The sequence below is a fragment of the Taudactylus pleione genome, unplaced genomic scaffold, assembly GCF_031769625.1.
Source record: "Taudactylus pleione unplaced genomic scaffold, aTauple2 ptg000174l, whole genome shotgun sequence".
NCBI lineage: Eukaryota > Metazoa > Chordata > Amphibia > Anura > Myobatrachidae > Taudactylus > Taudactylus pleione.
In genome coordinates this window covers 7,478,541-7,501,169 of record NW_028284576.1, presented here as the reverse complement: position 1 = coordinate 7,501,169, position 22,629 = coordinate 7,478,541, and the positions used below count along the sequence as shown (strand labels likewise).

The following is a 22,629-nucleotide window of genomic DNA, read 5'->3' as shown; positions in this document are numbered from 1 at the left end:
GTGGTGTCACCTCTCTTCTCCAGATCATCTCTCCCATTGTTACAGCACTGAGTACAGGACAGTATAATGTAATGAGACACATGAGGAAATGACCAGTATAAGTGATAGGGATGTATGATGAGGTGTAATATAAATGTGATACAGGTATATAGATACAGTGTATATAATGTGTGGTGTCACCTCTCTTCTCCAGATCATCTCTCCCATTGTTACACCACTGAGTACAGGACAGTATAATGTAATGAGACACATGAGGAAATGACCAGTATAAGTGATAGGGATGTATGATGAGGTGTAATATAAATGTGATATAGGTATATAGATACAGTGTATATAATGTGTGGTGTCACCTCTCTTCTCCAGATCATCTCTCACATTGTTACACCACTGAGTACAGGACAGTATAATGTCATGAGACACATGAGGAAATGACCAGTATAACTGATAGGGATGTATGATGAGGTGTAATATAAATGAGATACAGGTATATAGATACAGTGTATATAATGTGTGGTGTCACCTCTCTTCTCCAGATCATCTCTCCCATTGTTACACCACTGAGTACAGGACAGTATAATGTAATGAGACACATGAGGAAATGACCAGTATAAGTGATAGGGATGTATGATGAGGTGTAATATAAATGTGATATAGGTATATAGATACAGTGTATATAATGTGTGGTGTCACCTCTCTTCTCCAGATCATCTCTCCCATTGTTACAGCACTGAGTACAGGACAGTATAATGTAATGAGACACATGAGGAAATGACCAGTATAAGTGATAGGGATGTATGATGAGGTGTAATATAAATGTGATATAGGTATATAGATACAGTGTATATAATGTGTGCTGTCACCTCTCTTCTCCAGATCATCTCTCCCATTGTTACACCACTGAGTACAGGACAGTATAATGTAATGAGACACATGAGGAAATGACCAGTATAAGTGATAGGGATGTATGATGAGGTGTAATATAAATGTGATATAGGTATATAGATACAGTGTATATAATGTGTGGTGTCACCTCTCTTCTCCAGATCATCTCTCCCATTGTTACACCACTGAGTACAGGACAGTATAATGTAATGAGACACATGAGGAAATGACCAGTATAAGTGATAGGGATGTATGATGAGGTGTAATATAAATGTGATACAGGTATATAGATACAGTGTATATAATGTGTGCTGTCACCTCTCTTCTCCAGATCATCTCTCCCATTGTTACACCACTGAGTACAGGACAGTATAATGTAATGAGACACATGAGGAAATGACCAGTATAAGTGATAGGGATGTATGATGAGGTGTAATATAAATGTGATATAGGTATATAGATACAGTGTATATAATGTGTGGTGTCACCTCTCTTCTCCAGATCATCTCTCACATTGTTACACCACTGAGTACAGGACAGTATAATGTCATGAGACACATGAGGAAATGACCAGTATAACTGATAGGGATGTATGATGAGGTGTAATATAAATGAGATACAGGTATATAGATACAGTGTATATAATGTGTGGTGTCACCTCTCTTCTCCAGATCATCTCTCCCATTGTTACAGCACTGAGTACAGGACAGTATAATGTAATGAGACACATGAGGAAATGACCAGTATAAGTGATAGGGATGTATGATGAGGTGTAATATAAATGTGATACAGGTATATAGATACAGTGTATATAATGTGTGGTGTCACCTCTCTTCTCCAGATCATCTCTCCCATTGTTACACCACTGAGTATAGGACAGTATAATGTAATGAGACACATGAGGAAATGACCAGTATAAGTGATAGGGATGTATGATGAGGTGTAATATAAATGTGATATAGGTATATAGATACAGTGTATATAATGTGTGGTGTCACCTCTCTTCTCCAGATCATCTCTCACATTGTTACACCACTGAGTACAGGACAGTATAATGTCATGAGACACATGAGGAAATGACCAGTATAACTGATAGGGATGTATGATGAGGTGTAATATAAATGAGATACAGGTATATAGATACAGTGTATATAATGTGTGGTGTCACCTCTCTTCTCCAGATCATCTCTCCCATTGTTACACCACTGAGTACAGGACAGTATAATGTAATGAGACACATGAGGAAATGACCAGTATAAGTGATAGGGATGTATGATGAGGTGTAATATAAATGTGATATAGGTATATAGATACAGTGTATATAATGTGTGGTGTCACCTCTCTTCTCCAGATCATCTCTCCCATTGTTACAGCACTGAGTACAGGACAGTATAATGTAATGAGACACATGAGGAAATGACCAGTATAAGTGATAGGGATGTATGATGAGGTGTAATATAAATGTGATATAGGTATATAGATACAGTGTATATAATGTGTGCTGTCACCTCTCTTCTCCAGATCATCTCTCCCATTGTTACACCACTGAGTACAGGACAGTATAATGTAATGAGACACATGAGGAAATGACCAGTATAAGTGATAGGGATGTATGATGAGGTGTAATATAAATGTGATATAGGTATATAGATACAGTGTATATAATGTGTGGTGTCACCTCTCTTCTCCAGATCATCTCTCCCATTGTTACACCACTGAGTACAGGACAGTATAATGTAATGAGACACATGAGGAAATGACCAGTATAAGTGATAGGGATGTATGATGAGGTGTAATATAAATGTGATACAGGTATATAGATACAGTGTATATAATGTGTGCTGTCACCTCTCTTCTCCAGATCATCTCTCCCATTGTTACACCACTGAGTACAGGACAGTATAATGTAATGAGACACATGAGGAAATGACCAGTATAAGTGATAGGGATGTATGATGAGGTGTAATATAAATGTGATATAGGTATATAGATACAGTGTATATAATGTGTGGTGTCACCTCTCTTCTCCAGATCATCTCTCACATTGTTACACCACTGAGTACAGGACAGTATAATGTCATGAGACACATGAGGAAATGACCAGTATAACTGATAGGGATGTATGATGAGGTGTAATATAAATGAGATACAGGTATATAGATACAGTGTATATAATGTGTGGTGTCACCTCTCTTCTCCAGATCATCTCTCCCATTGTTACAGCACTGAGTACAGGACAGTATAATGTAATGAGACACATGAGGAAATGACCAGTATAAGTGATAGGGATGTATGATGAGGTGTAATATAAATGTGATACAGGTATATAGATACAGTGTATATAATGTGTGGTGTCACCTCTCTTCTCCAGATCATCTCTCCCATTGTTACACCACTGAGTACAGGACAGTATAATGTAATGAGACACATGAGGAAATGACCAGTATAAGTGATAGGGATGTATGATGAGGTGTAATATAAATGTGATATAGGTATATAGATACAGTGTATATAATGTGTGGTGTCACCTCTCTTCTCCAGATCATCTCTCACATTGTTACACCACTGAGTACAGGACAGTATAATGTCATGAGACACATGAGGAAATGACCAGTATAACTGATAGGGATGTATGATGAGGTGTAATATAAATGAGATACAGGTATATAGATACAGTGTATATAATGTGTGGTGTCACCTCTCTTCTCCAGATCATCTCTCCCATTGTTACACCACTGAGTACAGGACAGTATAATGTAATGAGACACATGAGGAAATGACCAGTATAAGTGATAGGGATGTATGATGAGGTGTAATATAAATGTGATATAGGTATATAGATACAGTGTATATAATGTGTGGTGTCACCTCTCTTCTCCAGATCATCTCTCACATTGTTACACCACTGAGTACAGGACAGTATAATGTCATGAGACACATGAGGAAATGACCAGTATAACTGATAGGGATGTATGATGAGGTGTAATATAAATGAGATACAGGTATATAGATACAGTGTATATAATGTGTGGTGTCACCTCTCTTCTCCAGATCATCTCTCCCATTGTTACACCACTGAGTACAGGACAGTATAATGTAATGAGACACATGAGGAAATGACCAGTATAAGTGATAGGGATGTATGATGAGGTGTAATATAAATGTGATATAGGTATATAGATACAGTGTATATAATGTGTGCTGTCACCTCTCTTCTCCAGATCATCTCTCCCATTGTTACACCACTGAGTACAGGACAGTATAATGTAATGAGACACATGAGGAAATGACCAGTATAAGTGATAGGGATGTATGATGAGGTGTAATATAAATGTGATATAGGTATATAGATACAGTGTATATAATGTGTGGTGTCACCTCTCTTCTCCAGATCATCTCTCCCATTGTTACAGCACTGAGTACAGGACAGTATAATGTAATGAGACACATGAGGAAATGACCAGTATAAGTGATAGGGATGTATGATGAGGTGTAATATAAATGTGATACAGGTATATAGATACAGTGTATATAATGTGTGCTGTCACCTCTCTTCTCCAGATCATCTCTCCCATAGGTGATGTATCTCCTCAGTGCCTCTATACATTCATTCTCCAGATAAATCTTGTTTCTCTCCCCCTCTCGTACATCGGGACTGTTCCATCTCTGTGCAGTGATCTGAGCCTCGTGCATGGTGGGGATATAGATCCATCTCTCTGTGTCTAGGTGAGTGAAATCTCTCCCGTCATATCCGTGCTGATTATACCCCGCGGTGCTGCCGTCATCTCTCAGCTCACAGCCGGACATCCACTGGACAGAATGGAAACCTGCACACAGCACAGGGACACGTTACACGGGAGCAGAACACGTTGCGTCATGTCATTGTGTGTGTGTGTAACATGTAGTATATAATGTGTGACGTCATGTGTGTAACATATAGTATAAAGTGTATGTAACATAACATATGTAACATAATATACGTAACATGTAATATCTAATGTCTGTGGCATCACATGTGTAACATGTAATATACAATGTGTGTGACATCACGTGTGTAACATGTAATATACAATGTGTGTGACATCACGTGTGTAACATGTAATATACAATGTGTGTGACATCACGTGTGTAACATGTAATATACAATGTGTGTGACATCACGTGTGTAACATGTAATATACAATGTGTGTGACATCACGTGTGTAACATGTAATATACAATGTGTGTGACATCACGTGTGTAACATGTAATATACAATGTGTGTGACATCACGTGTGTAACATGTAATATACAATGTGTGTGACATGATGTAGGCAGCATCCCAGCATTAGGGTTAGGATGGGGATAAGGGTTAGTTGTACTATACTTACTGTACCTATCGCTGTTTATATTCTGACCAGCAGCATATCCAACCTGTGTGTAACATGTAATATGTAATGTGTGTGACATCTTATGTAGTATATAATGTGTGTTACATCACGTGTGTAACATGTAATATGTAATGTGTGTGACAGCACAGCTCCCCCATTACTGAGGACACCAGGTCACATGATCTGATCATCCAATAGGAGCAGGAATAAGGGATCAGTCACAGTGTGAGGACACAATTATATTCTGTCACTGAGGGGAAGCTGCTCACCACTGATTGGTTACACCAAGCTGTCACACAATTCTATTGACAAATCAGGTGTGAAGTCTCTGGCAGGCAGCTCATTGGCTGCAGTTTCCCTCCGATTTCTAACAACCAATCACACAGGGAGTTACAGATGGTGACGGATGGAACCATTGTACAGAAAAAGGAGGAGGGGGGGGGAGGGGATCAGTCAGTGTAGGGCCTGGTGTAATATGTCACCACCACACCCTCCAACTACACCATTTATGCTGGTACAGTACCGTTGTTACTGGTCTGTACCGGGACACAGGGACTGTACCATTTTGTACCGTGTGGGTACACTCACCAAATTTCTTAAGCAGCGCTGCTGAGTGACAGCCGGATCTTCTCTGACCTCCATGCTTCTCTGCCCTGACCGTCGCCAGCGCCGGTAATTATACAGAACTCGCAGTATAACACTTACTGCAAGTTCTAAACCAGCCAGCACCCGATGCCTCCAGCCCCCATGGACACGCCCCTTTATCCATAACCACGCCCCTTTATCTGCGGCCACGCCCCCATGTACCGGGTTCTTACTGGAAAATGTTGGAGGGTATGCACCACTATATATGGTCACATTATAATAAGTCACATATAAGGGGCATATATGGGATAATGAGGACATTATATAACTGTGGGGTTGTACTATCCCTATGTACTAAGCCTCAGTATAATACACACAGACAGTGAGTGAGATGTATAATGTTATATAATCAGATGAAGCTGCTGGAAATGCTGGAACTTGGCAGCAATAGATACAGAGAAACACTAGAGGATGTCAGAGCCGGTGTATAATACATATCCAGCATCCCCCCTATTACTGCTCATGTGGTCTGTTCCTGCAGAGCATCTCTCTGTGACAGTGGTATAAATGTCCCCACTATGTGTCAGGGTATAAGAGGGGTAACATGGGGGCACTCAGAGGACACAGGGGGTCTGGGGCAGGAACTATATGCGGGGCCATTTCCCTACAGAACCATATTGTTCCCACTAGGGTGTTTCAATGGGGCCCCGCACCCTGCCTGGTGGTGCCCTGGTGACACGCTGATTACAGCCTGGCGTGGGTGGTCCCATAGTGCCACACCTCCCACTGTGCTGCTGTGCCTCTTACTGACCCTCTTGTGGGGGGAAAGTTAAGGGATCAGTGAGCAGAGAGTGAATAGATGACATGCGCACGGCATCTATGCGACGTGTCAGGAGAGCTTCAGGGCAGTCCAGCATTTCAGTGAGTGCTGGGCAAGTCCCCTAGAATGATGGAAAGTGGGACATGCCTGACCCCAATACACCACAACCCATTTTTGGTCACACGCAGATGTACATGCCATAGTGTGACTCCTTAGCGCTGAGCATCCTTTCATTCGACTTTTTACATTCAGATGCGTCTTATTCACATCACAATGCAAAAGAACGCACAAGCCGCTTCTGCTGATTAAAATGACATGCAGCATGCCTATACTCTGTGTGTGACTGTGGCTCTATCTGCATGTGTAATGCTACGTTATAGGGTGAGCAGCTGTGACACTGAAACATAGCATTACACATGCAGATATAGCCGCAGTCACACACAGAATATAGGCATGCCACATATCATTTTAATCAGCAGAAGCGGCTTGTGCATCCTTTTGCATTGCAGTGTGATTAAAATGCATCTGAAGGTGCAAATTTGATGCATCTGAAGGTAAAAAAATGCACAAAAAGACGCTCAACGCTACAGAGGCCTGCCACAGCATGGCACGACTAGAAGGGCAGTGTAACGCACAAGGAGGCTAGATGTATGAGGACACATCTGTAATGTGATGCTGGGGCGCGATGTGCATCTGCCCAAGGCGCAGATTCTAACAGTCACCCATCATCCCTCATATTACTGTGCCCCCCTGTGGGAGTGGGAGGTTCCATGAGCGATGCTGCAGACACAATGTGCCACCATTACCAGGTGACACAACACATCCCACAATACAATTACTGACCGAGAGGAAGAAACATGGAGCCTGCCGCCCAATAAATAAGTAATACATGGAGGATATAAGATGGAGATATATGGGCTATAGGCTGGAGATTAATAATCTGTCAGATACACATTGGTTTCCCCCTCAGCTCTCAGTATAATAATTACACACCAGCAATTAGCAGAGAATCAGCAGAATATAATTAGGGGAATAAAGTGAGAATCTTTGTCTGTATACAAAGGGCCTCATTCACAGCTGGGCGCATCTGTGTCATTACAGCAATCACAGCATTTGTTTCATGCTCTGACCAATCAGAGAAAAGTCGCTCTGTGGGTTAAATTAAATAAAAAAGGCAACATTTTAAATGTGGGTAAAACCCACAGATGTGACTTTTAGCTATTCAATTAGAGATACGCATTAAGTTACTATGGGTTTCAATGGGAGCTAATGCGGCGATTAGTTTACTGCTCCAGTGAATGTGAAAAGTAGGAAGACTTATTAATGTCATGTAGAAATGTCAGGACATAGTGCAGTACCCCTGGAACACCCCTCCCAATGCACATTAATGTATTTACAGGATTTTGAACAGAAATATCTGCCCAATAGAGACATGTCATTTATCTTGTCATTTTCTGTAAAAAGCATGTGTTCAAAAGTAGGAGGTATAACACCCAGGACACTTTATTACAGCCCATGGCATGCACACAACAGGGAGATTGCTGAGGGCCAGGATATTTGGCAATACAGAATACAGTTAGATTTCCATAAAAGTGCAGTCCTAGGAGCCACAAAAACAAATCTTCATGTGCCTTACCAAAAGTGTCCACAAGATGGCACTCCAGCATAAGAATTGACGCAGATCACATACACTGTACATTAACTCTATGTCGGGCGCACCTCTGGGACTAACCTGTCCTTAGGAGGCCCTGTGATAATAACCCCACCTGGAGGTCTCCCCCGGTTATCTGACTCCTGCTCCGATCTAACATGCAGAGCCCAGAGCCGGCCCCAGTGATCAGCTGTGTCGTCTACACAGACCACACGCTGATACACTGCAAAAGAAAAAAAATTGTAAAAAAAAAATTAACTTACCGGAGTCCGGGGACTGGAGTTCGGGGTTCCATGATGTCCTCCCTCCGGTCAGCTGGTTTCCCATACTGCACTGCGGGCTGGTCATCAGGTGACCGGGTCCCAGTGCAGCATGGGATGTCAGCAAACCGGAGGCATGGAGCACATCACCGGAGCCCGGATCATGCAGGTAAATGCAATTAAGGGGGGTCCGTGATCGTGGGGGGCGGGGCTTAGTGCCAGGGGGGCTTTGCGCTGGGGGGGGCGGGTAGCAGTGGTGGCCGGCGCATGTGCGAGCACTTGTCACTGTATTTTTTTATGAAAGTACAGTGATAAGACTGCTGAGGGGATTCGCAGGGACAGAGCTTTATCGCAAGCTCTGTCCCTGCAAGGGATTTTTAGTAAGTCCCTGTGGTATTGCCTGAATTCACAATGCAAATTCAGTCAGTAATATCACACTACAATCTGCATTCCTAATGCAGATTGTAGTAAATAGAGCCATATATGGCTAATGGAATCTGGGCTAATACAGTAGGTGTAATACATAGTTATCCAGAGGCCGGGGACATCTCTTCCAAACACCAAGTTATTCCCCAAGTCCAGAGTAACTGTGATCACAGAGCAGGGACCCCGATGGTCTGAGGTCAGGGCAGACCCCCTACCCCAGCAATCCCCTATGACTCCATAGCTGATCTGCAGATGTGACAGGCTGGTACAGTCACACAGGTGGTGGCTGGTGGGCACAGGTGTATATACCTCCCAGCATGCCACAAAGCGCTGCTGACAGACTCATGTATTATATATTCCCAGTGTTACCAGAGACCCCGGCTGTGACCCCAGCAGTGTGTAAGGCTGAGCTCCCATCATCCCCCTCAGTCAGGTTATAGTGAGTCAGTGCAGGAATTATTATTATACCCAGCAGTTACCTACCCTCCAACATGACCCCTTACATTAGGTACAAAACACTCTGCTCCTGGACTTCCCACCTAATGTATGATTGCAGTCACCTGTGTTGAACTAGGTAATTGATGAGACAGGTATTTCAGCACAGGTGTCTGCAATCATAAATTAAGAGGGAAGTCCAGGTGCAGAACATTTTGTACCTAATGGAAGGGGTCATGTTGTAGGGTCTGCAGTAGCTGAAACCCCTCTGTACAGAGATAACCACATATACCCCGGGGTACAGGCTGCTCCCAGTGACACCTACTTATCTATGTAATAAGCGAAAAAGTGTCTGTTTGTCCTTTATGCACGGTCAGAGTTTTGTGCCTAGCTCCAGCATATTTGGCATGGTGATGTAGTTGGACCAGGATTAGGTTCTTGCCTAGGTTTGAGCTTCGTCAGGGCCACACACTGTCACACAATCCCATTAAACTGGGACTCTCAAATTACACAGGTTCTAGGACTGAGGAACTGGTTCATTCAGTCCTACATCAGCTCAGCACTCAATAATTCAGACTGTGGCAGACAGCATAATCAATCCACAATCTTTCATCCTGGCCAAGCTTAGCATTTAAGCTGCATACACACACAACTATTTTGTTACCAACGATATTCTGAAGGATTATCTGTCAGAGTTTTTAAAGTGTAATGAACGATTTTTTTGAACTACAAACGATTTTTGCATATTCCCTTAATGAAAATCGTTCAGTTGACAAGTCTCACTGAACTACAAACTACAAACGTGAACGCGCATGAACGATAGTCGTTCATCGTTTGACTCAGAAAGTGAATGATTTTTTCAAACGATTATCGTTAAACGATATCGTTAACGATAAACGGATCAACGGATCGCAGTACCCGTGTGGGGACGGTACGGAATCAGAAGCTTCTTTAGGTACCTAGGGCCATGGTCATGTAGGGCTTTGTAAGTTAGTAATCCAATCTTGAAAACAATTCGCCTTCTGACAGGCCGCCAGTGTAGGGAGTAGAGAGTGGGTGTTATGTGGCTGGAACAAGGCTGGTTGGCTAATAGCCTGGCAGCTGCATTTTGTACCATCTGCAAGCGGTGCAATTCTTTTGCTGGGAGTCCAAGGTAGAGGGCGTTGCAGTAGTCTAGGCGTGATGATATAAATGCATGTATGACTTTAGGCAGATCTTCTGAGGGAATTAAAGGCCTGATTCAGAGCCGGACGCTCTGACAAGAGCGCTCGCTCTGAATCAGGGCCGTCCTACCTAAAATTGGAGCGGCCTCCTGGTCGCTCGCATAGCTGTGGGTGACCACCCACAGCTTATGCGAGCGGCCAAAAAAATGGTTGCGATGGTCTTGGCCCTAAGTGCTTTATGCTGGCTATGTTCCTCAGATGAAAGAATGAGGATTTGATTGTGGCTGATACCTGAAGTCTAAGTGTCAGATACCACTATCCAGGACAACACCAAGATTCCGCACATGTTCAGTCTTTTGTAATTCTGATCCCCCAAGCGTAAGTCCTGTTGGTTGGCTATGCTGTAGCCCTGACTTGTGACCTATCAGAAGGACCTCTGTTTTATCAGGGTTCAGTCGCAGCCAACTGGCATCATCCACTCCTGAAGCTCAGCTAGGCAGCCATTTAGGGTTGTTATGGGGTCCTTTGTACCTGGAGCAAAGGACAGTTGTGTATCATCTGCATAGCTGTGGTAGACCAGGCCATGACATCTGATTATTTCACCCAATGGTAGCATGTATACTGCAAAAAGCATGGGAGATAATATAGAACCCTGTGGGACACGGCATGGAAGTGGCACTGGTGATGAAGAGTTTACTCCAGAAGAAACTCTCTGTGACCTGCTGGTCAGAAATGATTTGAACCAGCTAAGGACTGTGCCATCCAGTCCACAGATATTTTTCAGGCGCTCAATTAGAATCCTGTGGTCCACAGTATCACATGCTGCTGAGAGATCCAGAAGGATTAAGATTGAACAATCATCTCTGTCTCTTGCCATCAGAAGATCATTAAGCACATATACCAGGGCTGTTTCAGTGCTATGTCTTCTCCTGAATCCTGCTGGAATGGATCATAAATATCATGGGTAGACAGGCGGGTTTCCAGTTGCATTGCCACTACTTTCTTAATGACCTTTCCTAGAAAAGGAAGGTTTGATGCTGGTCTGTAGTTGTTCATGCAGTCAGGGTCTAAATTAGGTTTTTTAAGAAGTGGTCTAACAATTGCTTCCTTTAGTGGTTCTGGAAAAATGCCTGTTTGCAAAGAGTATTGAACTATTTTTGCAATTACAGGGCCAATCATGTCCATACACCCTAAGAGAAACTTAGTTGAGGCAGGGTCCAGATCACAGGTGGTGGGTCGCAACATTCTGATAATTTTGGCAATGTCTTTTACAACCATTATGTCAAAGCTGTTCCAGGGAGACAGGTGGCTTACCTTGGCAGGCTTGGTAGTTTGGCACTCCTTTGATGGCACTGTGGGGATTCCAGCCCGGATGGAGGATACTTTATCTGCAAAGAATTTTGCAAACTCACTGCATATGGACTGGGAGAGGGTTTCATCATGCTGCAGGCATGCTGGTTTGCAAAGCATCTCCACTGTACGGAAAAGCTGAGCTGGCCAATTGTTTGCTGCCTTGATCTCATTTGAAAGGAACTCTGGGTGATTGTTGATTGATATTCTCTAATATGTTTTATTAGTGTTAACTTTCTCAGGTTAGTCTTCCTCCATCGTCTTTCAAGTCTACGCCCCCTTTTCTTGAGTTCACTAACACTATTGTCAAACCAAGGGGCTTGACGGTGTGGTATGCGGGGTCGTATACGCACAGGGGCGATAATATCCATTGCAGCTGTCACATCTCTGTTACAGCAAAAAGGAGAGGGGGGGGGAGGAGCAGGTGCACACTATAAGCACTAAGAAAACAAATAATCAAAAATATCTATAATAGACTGTAATAATTAACATGGTTTTAAATGTAAGGTTTCTTAGTACATGTTTGGCCAAAGATGTTTGCCCACCTACCACGTCACGGTGAACCTTATACAGGTGGATCCCTAACATCTCTAATACTAACACACTAATTAATGTATCAAGGACTTACCTGTCATAGAGCCCATTAGATGTGTGTACTGCAATGCAAGGACCCATACCAGTTAAAATCACCTGGCCCAGCCCCTCCCATTTCCTGTGTGTGTGTATTTAAGGTACACTCTGAAGGTGAGACCCCTTCTTTGGGCTAGCACTCTTCCTGTCTGCCCCAGGTGATTTTAACTGGTATGGGTCCTTGCATTGCAGTACACACATCTAATGGGCTCTATGATAGGTAAGTCCTTGATAAATTAATTAGTGTGTTAGTATTAGAGATGTTAGGGACCCACCTGTATAAGGTTCACTGTGACGTGGTAGGTGGGCAAACATCTTTGGCCAAACATGTACTAAGAAACCTTACATTTAAAACCATGTTAATTATTACAGTCTATTATAGATATTTTTGATTATTTATTTTCTTAGTGCTTATAGTGTGCACCTGCTCCTCCCCCCCCCCCTCTCCTTTTTGCTGTAGAACTACTGGTCTCAGCATGGTAGCACCTATTATCATGTTTAATATTAAGATGTGCAGCCCAGCCCCTCCCACATCTCTGTTACAGTAATGGACTAGAGAACAAGGATCTTCACAGGCCCCCATTACCGCAGAAAGATCCAGGTTTGCTGCAAGAGCCTGGGGGGGTCACACCCCTCCTTGGACGATACCTTGTCAACTCCATGGGTAAAGTTCTATTTTGAGGGGTTGTGACTGAGAAGCGAATTGAGTGGCGGTCTGACCACGTGACTGGGTTTATATTTAGGTCAGAGACTTCTAATCCAATCTGGAAGACAAGATCAAGAGTGTGACCACTTAAATGAGTAGCTGAAGGAATGACTTGTGTGAGGCCCAGAGCATTCATTGTGCACAAGAGATCTTGGCCAAGGTGAGAGAGCTCATCATCAACCCATGCATTGAAATCCCCAAGGATCAGCCATCTTTGATGCTCCACAACTAGCCCAGCAACAATTTCTACAAATTCTTGTAGCAATATCTTTCCAGCTCCAGGGGGGCGGTAAATGAGAAGTACTCTGAATCCTAAGTCTGTAGAACTCCGAGCAGAAATGCACTCAAATGAGTAATTTCCATTGGGTGGACCTAAGTTTAAGTTCTTTTTTAAAGCAGATTGCCAATCCCCCTCCCCTGTGGTTAAGTCTTGGGTTGTGAATGACATAGTAATTTGTTGGAACTGCAGCTTCCAAAATAGGAGCTGCATTTTCATCTAGCCAAGTCCCTGTAATACAGGCAAGATCTGAAGATTCAATAAGGTCAGCAATTGTAGCAGTCTTCTTTCTTATAGATCTGGCATTACAAAGGACAGACCCGATTGGGCATACCAGAGGGCCTGTAGTTTTCTTTATATTGAGTGTGGGGGCTCTGGAGATGTCAGTCACAGAGCGGGAGTTTAATGATCTGTTCTTCCAAGGACAGGGCCGTTTGATAGGTACCACTTCTATTTGTCTCCTATATGAAACTGGTGAGTCTGAAGGCAAGGAACTGACGTGGTTACAGCGGATAAGAGACTTTCTTCCTCGCTTCCCATGACTGCCCCATTGAGTTTTTTTGAAAATGCCAAGGTATTTAAAAATGGAAGCCTGTGCTGGATCAATAGAAACTGCTGCTCGTGGTGGGCGGAGTGAAAGAATAAAGCTGGAGGTGTAAAAATACATTTTGGGTCATCGATGAGAGAGCACGAATTACATTTGATGATAAGAAAATAAAGCAGTTTTTATTTTTCTGTGTTCTCAACTCTGTGTGTGATCCAGAAGTTATAATGGGATTCATGAGCAGTCTAATTTAATTTGGCCATTGCTATGTCCAGTTGCTTCTCTCTTGTACAAAAGGTATAGTTTGAATAAGGATTATCTAATAAGCTAACCTGTCTTTTCAGTTGATGATTTAGTCATACTTAAAAATTATTCCAGGGCAAAGCAGGCTTGTGGAAAGGTGTTAGAAGCCATTTCTATTGTATAGGTGTGAAAATCCCAGTGTGAGACTCCTTTTGAAATGGATATTCTGTGCAAGGGTAGAGATAACATGTCTCCAGGAAAAAAAAAGCGATGGGACAGCCTGATGGAGCGATACGATGTGTGTACCCAGTGATGGGATGGCCTATGGAGCGATACGATGTGTGTACCCAGCGATGGGACGGCCTGATGGAGTGATACGATGTGTGTACCCAGTGATGGGATGGCCTGATGGAGTGATACGATGTGTGTACGCAGCGATGGGACGGCCTGATGGTGCGATACGATGTGTCTACCCAGCGATGGGACGGCCTGATGGGGCGATACGATGTGTCTACCCAGCGATGGGACTGCCTGATGGAGCGATACGATGTGTGTACCCAGCGATGGGATGGCCTGATGGTGTGATACGATGTGTGTACCCAGCGATGGGACGGCCTGATGGTGCGATACGATGTGTGTACCCAGCGATGGGATGGTCTGATGGAGCGATACTTTGTGTGTACCCAGCGATGAGACGGCCTGATGGAGCGATACGATGTGTGTACCCAGCGATGGGACGGCCTGATGGAGCGATACGATGTGTGTACCCAGCGATGGGATGGCCTGATGGAGCGATACGATGTGTGTACCCAGCGATGGGACGGCCTGATGGAGCGATACGATGTGTGTACCCAGCGATGGGACAGCCTGGGGGAGCGATACGATGCGCCGTCTGTACACAATGCACCATGCAGCGGAGGACAGTGCGATGTGTCATGCCATGCTGCATGTACTTCAGGGTTCAGTCTTCAAACTGGGCAATGCCGGGTATCCCAGCTAGTAGGGAATATGGGGCACTGCTCCGCTCACAGGGGTCTCACACATCTGGTGGTGATGGGGGTAATATACAGGGTTACTCCATCTGGCTATAGGGGACAATATAACATTATGTGAGACACAGAGAGTAGTATAAGATAAATATCACTCTCCTCTCTGATACTAGGGAGGGTATGTATGATATATGGCCCCGGTGCTGTTGTCACCCCTCCCCCATTATACTCACATTCAAATAAGATTAGAGGGAGAGGGGCATAGACAACTCTGCTGCTTGTGTGTAAGAGGATCATCGCTGGGTCATTCATCCATCAGGGACCTGCCCGATGGGGGGGGACAGATCACAGCCATACTGTGTATTATACCATCACCTACTGCCCCCACATCTGTGTGTTTTATTTATTTATTACCAGTTATTTATATAGCGCACACATATTCCACAGCGCTGTTACTTGGCCATTCACATCCGTCCCTGCCCTAGTGGAGCTTACACTCTATATTCCCTATCACATGCGCACACACACACGAGGGTTCATTTTGTTGGGAGCCAATTAGCCTACCAGTATATTTATGGAGTGTGGGAGGAAACCGGAGAACCCGGAGGAAACCCACGCAGGCACAGGGAGAATATACAAACTCCCCACAGTTAGGGCTATTGTGGGAATCGAACCCAGAACATCAGTGCGGTGAGGCAGTAATGCTGACCATTACACCGTCTGTGCTGCCCTGTATGTTATTATATTACATGTGGTTGGTGTAATATGTACTGGTTCATCTATCACCACCATCAGCCACTTATATATTACTGACATGTGACTGTGTAATTATCACTAATTACCGCTGATCCTGTGTAATTCTGAGCTATACAATAAGATGAAGTAGAAACCAATTTGCAACTGACAATTTATTATCAGCAGTTTTTAGTCCACATTTTACTCATGGTATAAGCTTCAATTTCCTCATTTATCTATGGGATAGCGCCCTCCAATATCTTACAATTATATACTTATGTAATATAGATTTATATCATTACATCTCTGTACAGGGAGCTCTCTCTCCTTATGGCAGTGATTCCCAACCTCGGTCCTCAAGGCACACTAACAGTCCTGGTTTTGGTGATATCCATGCTAAAGCACAGATGGTTTAATTAAAATAACGAAGGTACTAATTATATTGCCTGTGTTCAAGTATGGCTATCCTTAAAACCTGGACTGTTAGTGTGCCTTGAGGACCGTGGTTGGGAACCCCTGCCTTATGGGATAATATGATCAGGATTGGAGTCATTGACCACTGAGCGCCCCCTGGTGGTGTATATGTGATAATACATTCTATTATACTGCATACAGAATGTCATGGCGGTGTATGTTAGGTGATTGTTATTATAATTATCTTTACTTATATGGTGCCACATAGGTTCCGCAGCACCTTACACAGTACAAAAATGAGAAGCACGTTAGGGATGAGGGCCCTGCTCGTGAGAGCTTACATTCTAAAGGCTTGTTTCTCCTTATGGAATATTATAATCAGGATTGGAGTCGTTGACCACTGAGCGCCCTCTGGTGGTGTATATGTGATAATAAGTTATGTTATACTGCATACAGAATTAGTCATGGCGATGTATGTTAGGTGCTTGTTTCTCCTTATGGGATATTATGATCAGGATTGGAGTCACTGACCACTGAGCGCCCTCTGGTGGTGTATATGTGATAATAAGTTGTTATACTGCATACAGAATTAGTCATGGCGGTGTATATTAGGTGCTTGTTTCTCCTTATAGGATATTATGATCAGGATTGGAGTCACTGACCACTGAGCGCCCTCTGGTGGTGTATATGTGATAATAAGTTGTTATACTGCATACAGAATTAGTCATGGCGGTGTATATTAGGTGCTTGTTTCTCCTTATGGAATATTATAATCAGGATTGGAGTCGTTGACCACTGAGCGCCCTCTGGTGGTGTATATGTGATAATAAGTTATGTTATACTGCATACAGAATTAGTCATGGCGATGTATGTTAGGTGCTTGTTTCTCCTTATGGGATATTATGATCAGGATTGGAGTCACTGACCACTGAGCGCCCTCTGGTGGTGTATATGTGATAATAAGTTGTTATACTGCATACAGAATTAGTCATGGCGGTGTATATTAGGTGCTTGTTTCTCCTTATAGGATATTATGATCAGGATTGGAGTCACTGACCACTGAGCGCCCTCTGGTGGTGTATATGTGATAATAAGTTGTTATACTGCATACAGAATTAGTCATGGCGGTGTATATTAGGTGCTTGTTTCTCCTTATGGGATATTATGAGCAGGATTGGAGTCATTGACCACTGAGCGCCCTCTGGTGGTGTATATGTGATAATAAGTTATGTTATACTGCATACAGAATTAGTCATTTGCGGCAGAGCCGGCCCTAGGCATAGACAAACTAAGCAAATGCCCACGGCCGGTGGAGATTTGGTGCAGTCATGGCCTACACACCTGCTGCCAGCTGGGCAGAAACTCTGGCAGCTGCTACTGCCGCTGTGCAGTGTCCATGATTGGAGCTCACCTGAAAGCTCTGATTGGGCCTGGCAGCAGCAAACACTGAGCGGGCAGTGGTGGAGCAGCTGGCGGCAATTTGCGGGGGTGGGGCACCTGGACGGCAGCTAGTGGTTAGCGCTGGGTTGGCTCTGGGGCATCACACAATCAGAATGAGCTTCTGCGCATGGGCAAAAGCTCATTCAGGACAAACTTTCTGACTCTCAGCTCCCTCCTTCCTGGAGGGAGCAATCAGGCTTCCACGGTGGGGGGGGACATGTTGAGGCAGAAAGGGGGTGTGATGCGGTGATGATGCAGCATAGTGGGTGGAGCATGGGGCGTGGCCGCATGATTGCGTCATCGTGGCCCCGTCCCCTATTCACAATGCCGAAATTAACAGCATTATGAAGCAGGGGGCGGGTCCATGATGACGTTACTCAGCGCGAATCGCATCACAGGCCCCCCCGCTGTGTGGGTTTCTATTATAACTGCTGGGGGGATGGGGATGAGATGGTGCCCACCGGGAGGCTGCCTGTATTTGTGAAGGGCCAGAAGTGGCACCCAATTTTTGGGAGGCTCCAGGCCAAATCGGGAGGGTAGGCAAGTACTGTATGATTCAGGGCTATAAGTAAATGGTGGCGGGATGGCTGCTGCATCATGGGCCTTTACAGAGCTCAGAGTAGTGAGTCACATCTCACGGCTCTGGGCTCCACCTCCAGCAATCATCACACATAGCTGCAGCCTGCCAGCCTGAGACGGGAAAAGTGGGTCCACCACCCGAGACTTGCTGCACCTTACAGTCGGCCGGCTCTGCAGGCTGTGCTACACCAAAGTAAGTTTGGAACTGGGAGATGGCTGGGGTGCTGTGTGCTCACTGCTGGGAGAGGGGTGCTCTGCTGGGATAGGGGTGGTGGGTGAGGGTGGGTGCTATGCTGAGGGTGGGTGCTTTCTACTGAGGGTGGGTGCTGTGCTGGCATAGGGGGATGCTGTGCTGGGTGAGGGCCCCTTTGTGAGGCCAAACACCTTTTCAGGATCCCACGGTGAGGGGGGCACCACCCAAAATCTTACCTAGCGCACTAATTTAGCTGGGGCCTGCTCTGCATGACGGTGTATGTTAGGTGCTTGGTTCTCCTTATGGGATAATATGAAAAGGATTGGAGCCATTGATCACTGAGTACCCACTGGTGGTGTATATATAATAATACGTTATATAATACTGCATACAGAATTAGTCATGGCGGTGTATATTAGGTGCTACATTCACCTTATGGGATAATATGATCAGGATTGGAGTCACCACTGAGCGCCCCCTGGTGGTGTATATGTGATAATACGTTATATTATATGGGCAGCACAGATGGTGTAATGGTTAGCATTACTGCCTCACAGCGCTATGGTTGTGGGTTCGATTCCAGTTACGGCCCTAACTGTGTGGAGTTTGTATATTCTCCCTGTGCTTGCGTGGGTTTCCTCCGGGTGCTCCGGTTTCCTCCCACACTCCAAAAATATACTGGTAGGTTAATTGGTTCCCAACAAAATTACCCCTAGTGTGTATGTGTGTGAGCATGTGATGGGGAATATAGATTGTAAGCTCCACTGGGGCAGGGATTGATGTGAATGGCCAACTATTCTCTGTAAAGCGCTGCGGAATATGTGTGCGCTATATAAATAACTGGTAATAAAATAAATAAATAAATATTAGACTGCATAGAGAATGTCATAGCGGTATATGGGCCTGATTCAGACCCACTCGCGAGCGGCTGTACGCTCGCAAGTGGGTCGATGGTCTGCACTGAGCATGCGCACGACGGAGGGAGCTCCGTCGTGCGCATGCGCCAGACACGACGAGCGAAGGACTTTCCTTCGCTCGTTGTGTCCGATCAAAGGGGGCGTGCTGTCAATGTTGATTGACAGCACGCCCCCTTTGGTGGGCGTGCCGGGGGCGTGCCTCCCTGACGGGGGCGTTCCCACGGGAACGCCTCCCGTCAGAAGCCGGCCCACTGACATCACTAGTGATGTCAGTGGGAGTGATTTTGGCTCTGATAGAGCCAAAATCACTCCGGAGCTTGCGGTTGAAAACCTCAACCGTAGGCTCCGGCTCGCAATTTCGATGGTCGCGATGGTCACGACCATCGCGGCCATCAAAATGCACGCTCGTATAGCCTGTGGGTGGTGACCCACAGCTATACGAGCGTCCAGGAGGACGCTCCATGAAAAAGGAGCCCGGCCCTCATGCAGAGCGTGCGCTCTGCTCAGAGCGTACGGCTCTGAATGAGGGCCTATGTTAGGTTCTTATTTCTCCTTATGGGATAATATATTCAGGATTGGAGTCACTGACCACTGAGCGCCCCCTGGTGGTGTATATGTAATAACAGGATTTTGGTACTTACCGATAAATCTAACCCCAGCTATAATGATAATATAGCCATGTACTATTACATATGAAACCCTATAACTAGGGGATGACTAAATAACTGTATGGTGAGATTAGATGAGGTGAGAGGTGTATATCACTGGGTGCTCTGCATACTGCACTGACATTATTCTCAGTATGTTATTATATAATACATAATGTCACCCTACAGAGTTATTTAGTCTCTCCCTAGTTATAGGGATTCCTATGTAATAGTACATGGCTATATTATCATTATAGATGATACATTTTAAACATAAAACTGGGTCCTGCCTTAAAGAGACAGGACCACAAATGTAAGACAAACTTTTTTCTTTTTCCAGGTGCTTAGTAACTGATAGCCCTGGGTGCGGTCCTGTCTCTTTAAGGCAGGACCCAGTTTTATGTTTAAAATGTATGCAAGCTTGAGGCCAAGATGGCAGATCAAGTTCATTTATCTGAGAATCAGTGTAGGGACTGGCTAGATGGGAATGACCGAGAAGCGGTGGCCAGCTTAACAAATGATTGCAATATTTTGGAACCAACATTCCCTATGTTCAAAGGAGTTGCAGTTTGAAAGCATGTGAGTGCCGAGTTTGTATGATATTTTTTATGTAGATGGTGTGGTCACATACCAAGGGCACCCAGATGGTCGAGTGCCGTGGATTGAGCCTGTCGTTTATTTAAGTCTTGTGGTCACACTTGCACAAAAGTCCAGGAATGATGATGTTTTGCATCTTTCTGAGTTCCGTTTTTTTTAGAGGGAAAAATCCGAACTCGGCGTGCAAACTCGAACCTATCCGAGCCTGCACATCCCTAGTATATACAGTGTAGTGTGTGTAATGTTTATATACAGTGTAGTGTGTGTTATGTGTATATACAGTGTAGTGTGTGTTATATGTGTATATACAGTGTAGTGTGTGTAATGTGTATATACAGTGTAGTGTGTGTTATGTGTATATACAGTGTAGTGTGTATATACAGTGTGTGTTATATGTGTATATACAGTGTAGTGTGTGTGTTATATGTGTATATACAGTGTAGTGTGTGTGTTATGTGTATATACAGTGTAGTGTGTGTGTTATGTGTATATACAGTGCAGTGTGTGTTATATGTGTATATACAGTGCAGTGTGTGTTATATGTGTATATACAGTGTAGTGTGTGTAATGTTTATATACAGTGTAGTGTGTATGTGTATATACAGTGTAGTGTGTTATGTGTATATATACAGTGTAGTGTGTGTTATGTGTATATACAGTGTAGTGTGTGTTATGTGTATATACAGTGTAGTGTGTGTAATGTGTATATACAGTGTAGTGTGTGTTATGTGTATATACAGTGTAGTGTGTATATACAGTGTGTGTTATGTGTATATACAGTGCAGTGTGTGTGTTATATGTGTATATACAGTGTAGTGTGTGTAATGTGTATATACAGTGTAGTGTGTGTTATGTGTATATACAGTGTAGTGTGTATATACAGTGTGTGTTATATGTGTATATACAGTGTAGTGTGTGTTATATGTGTATATACAGTGTAGTGTGTGTGTTATGTGTATATACAGTGCAGTGTGTGTTATATGTGTATATACAGTGTAGTGTGTGTAATGTTTATATACAGTGTAGTGTGTGTTATGTGTATATATACAGTGTAGTGTGTGTAATGTGTATATACAGTGCAGTGTGTGTTATATGTGTATATACAGTGTAGTGTGTGTGTTATATGTGTATATACAGTGCAGTGTGTGTTATATGTGTATATACAGTGCAGTGTGTGTTATATGTGTATATACAGTGTAGTGTGTGTAATGTGTATATACAGTGTAGTGTGTGTGTAATGTGTATATACAGTGTAGTGTGTGTGTAATGTGTATATACAGTGTAGTGTGTGTTATATGTGTATATACAGTGTGTGTGTGTGTAATGTGTATATACAGTGTAGTGTGTGTTATGTGTATATACAGTGCAGTGTGTGTTATATGTGTATATACAGTGCAGTGTGTGTTATATGTGTATATACAGTGCAGTGTGTGTTATATGTGTATATACAGTGTAGTGTGTATAGACAGTGTGTGTTATATGTGTATATACAGTGTAGTGTGTGTTATGTGTATATACAGTGTGTGTTATATGTGTATATACAGTGTGTGTAATGTGTATATACAGTGTAGTGTGTGTTATGTGTATATACAGTGTGTGTTATGTGTGTATATACAGTGTAGTGTGTGTGTAATGTGTATATACAGTGTAGTGTGTGTTATGTGTATATACAGTGTAGTGTGTGTGTTATATGTGTATATACAGTGCAGTGTGTGTTATATGTGTATATACAGTGTAGTGTGTGTGGTGTGTGTATATACAGTGTAGTGTGTGTTA

The 22,629-nt window shown here is 43.7% G+C and overlaps 1 protein-coding gene across 1 annotated transcript in view; it reads right to left on the bottom strand.

Annotated features, from left to right (window-relative positions):
- Window positions 1-22,629, bottom strand: part of LOC148520809 (class I histocompatibility antigen, Gogo-B*0103 alpha chain-like) — a 359,871-nt gene that overhangs the window by 278,833 nt on the left and 58,409 nt on the right. Inside the window, exon 3 of the mRNA XM_088475585.1 lies at window positions 4,431-4,709. Coding sequence (XP_088331711.1) covers window positions 4,431-4,709 — 279 coding nt within the window. The remainder of the gene's footprint in view (window positions 1-4,430; window positions 4,710-22,629) is intronic.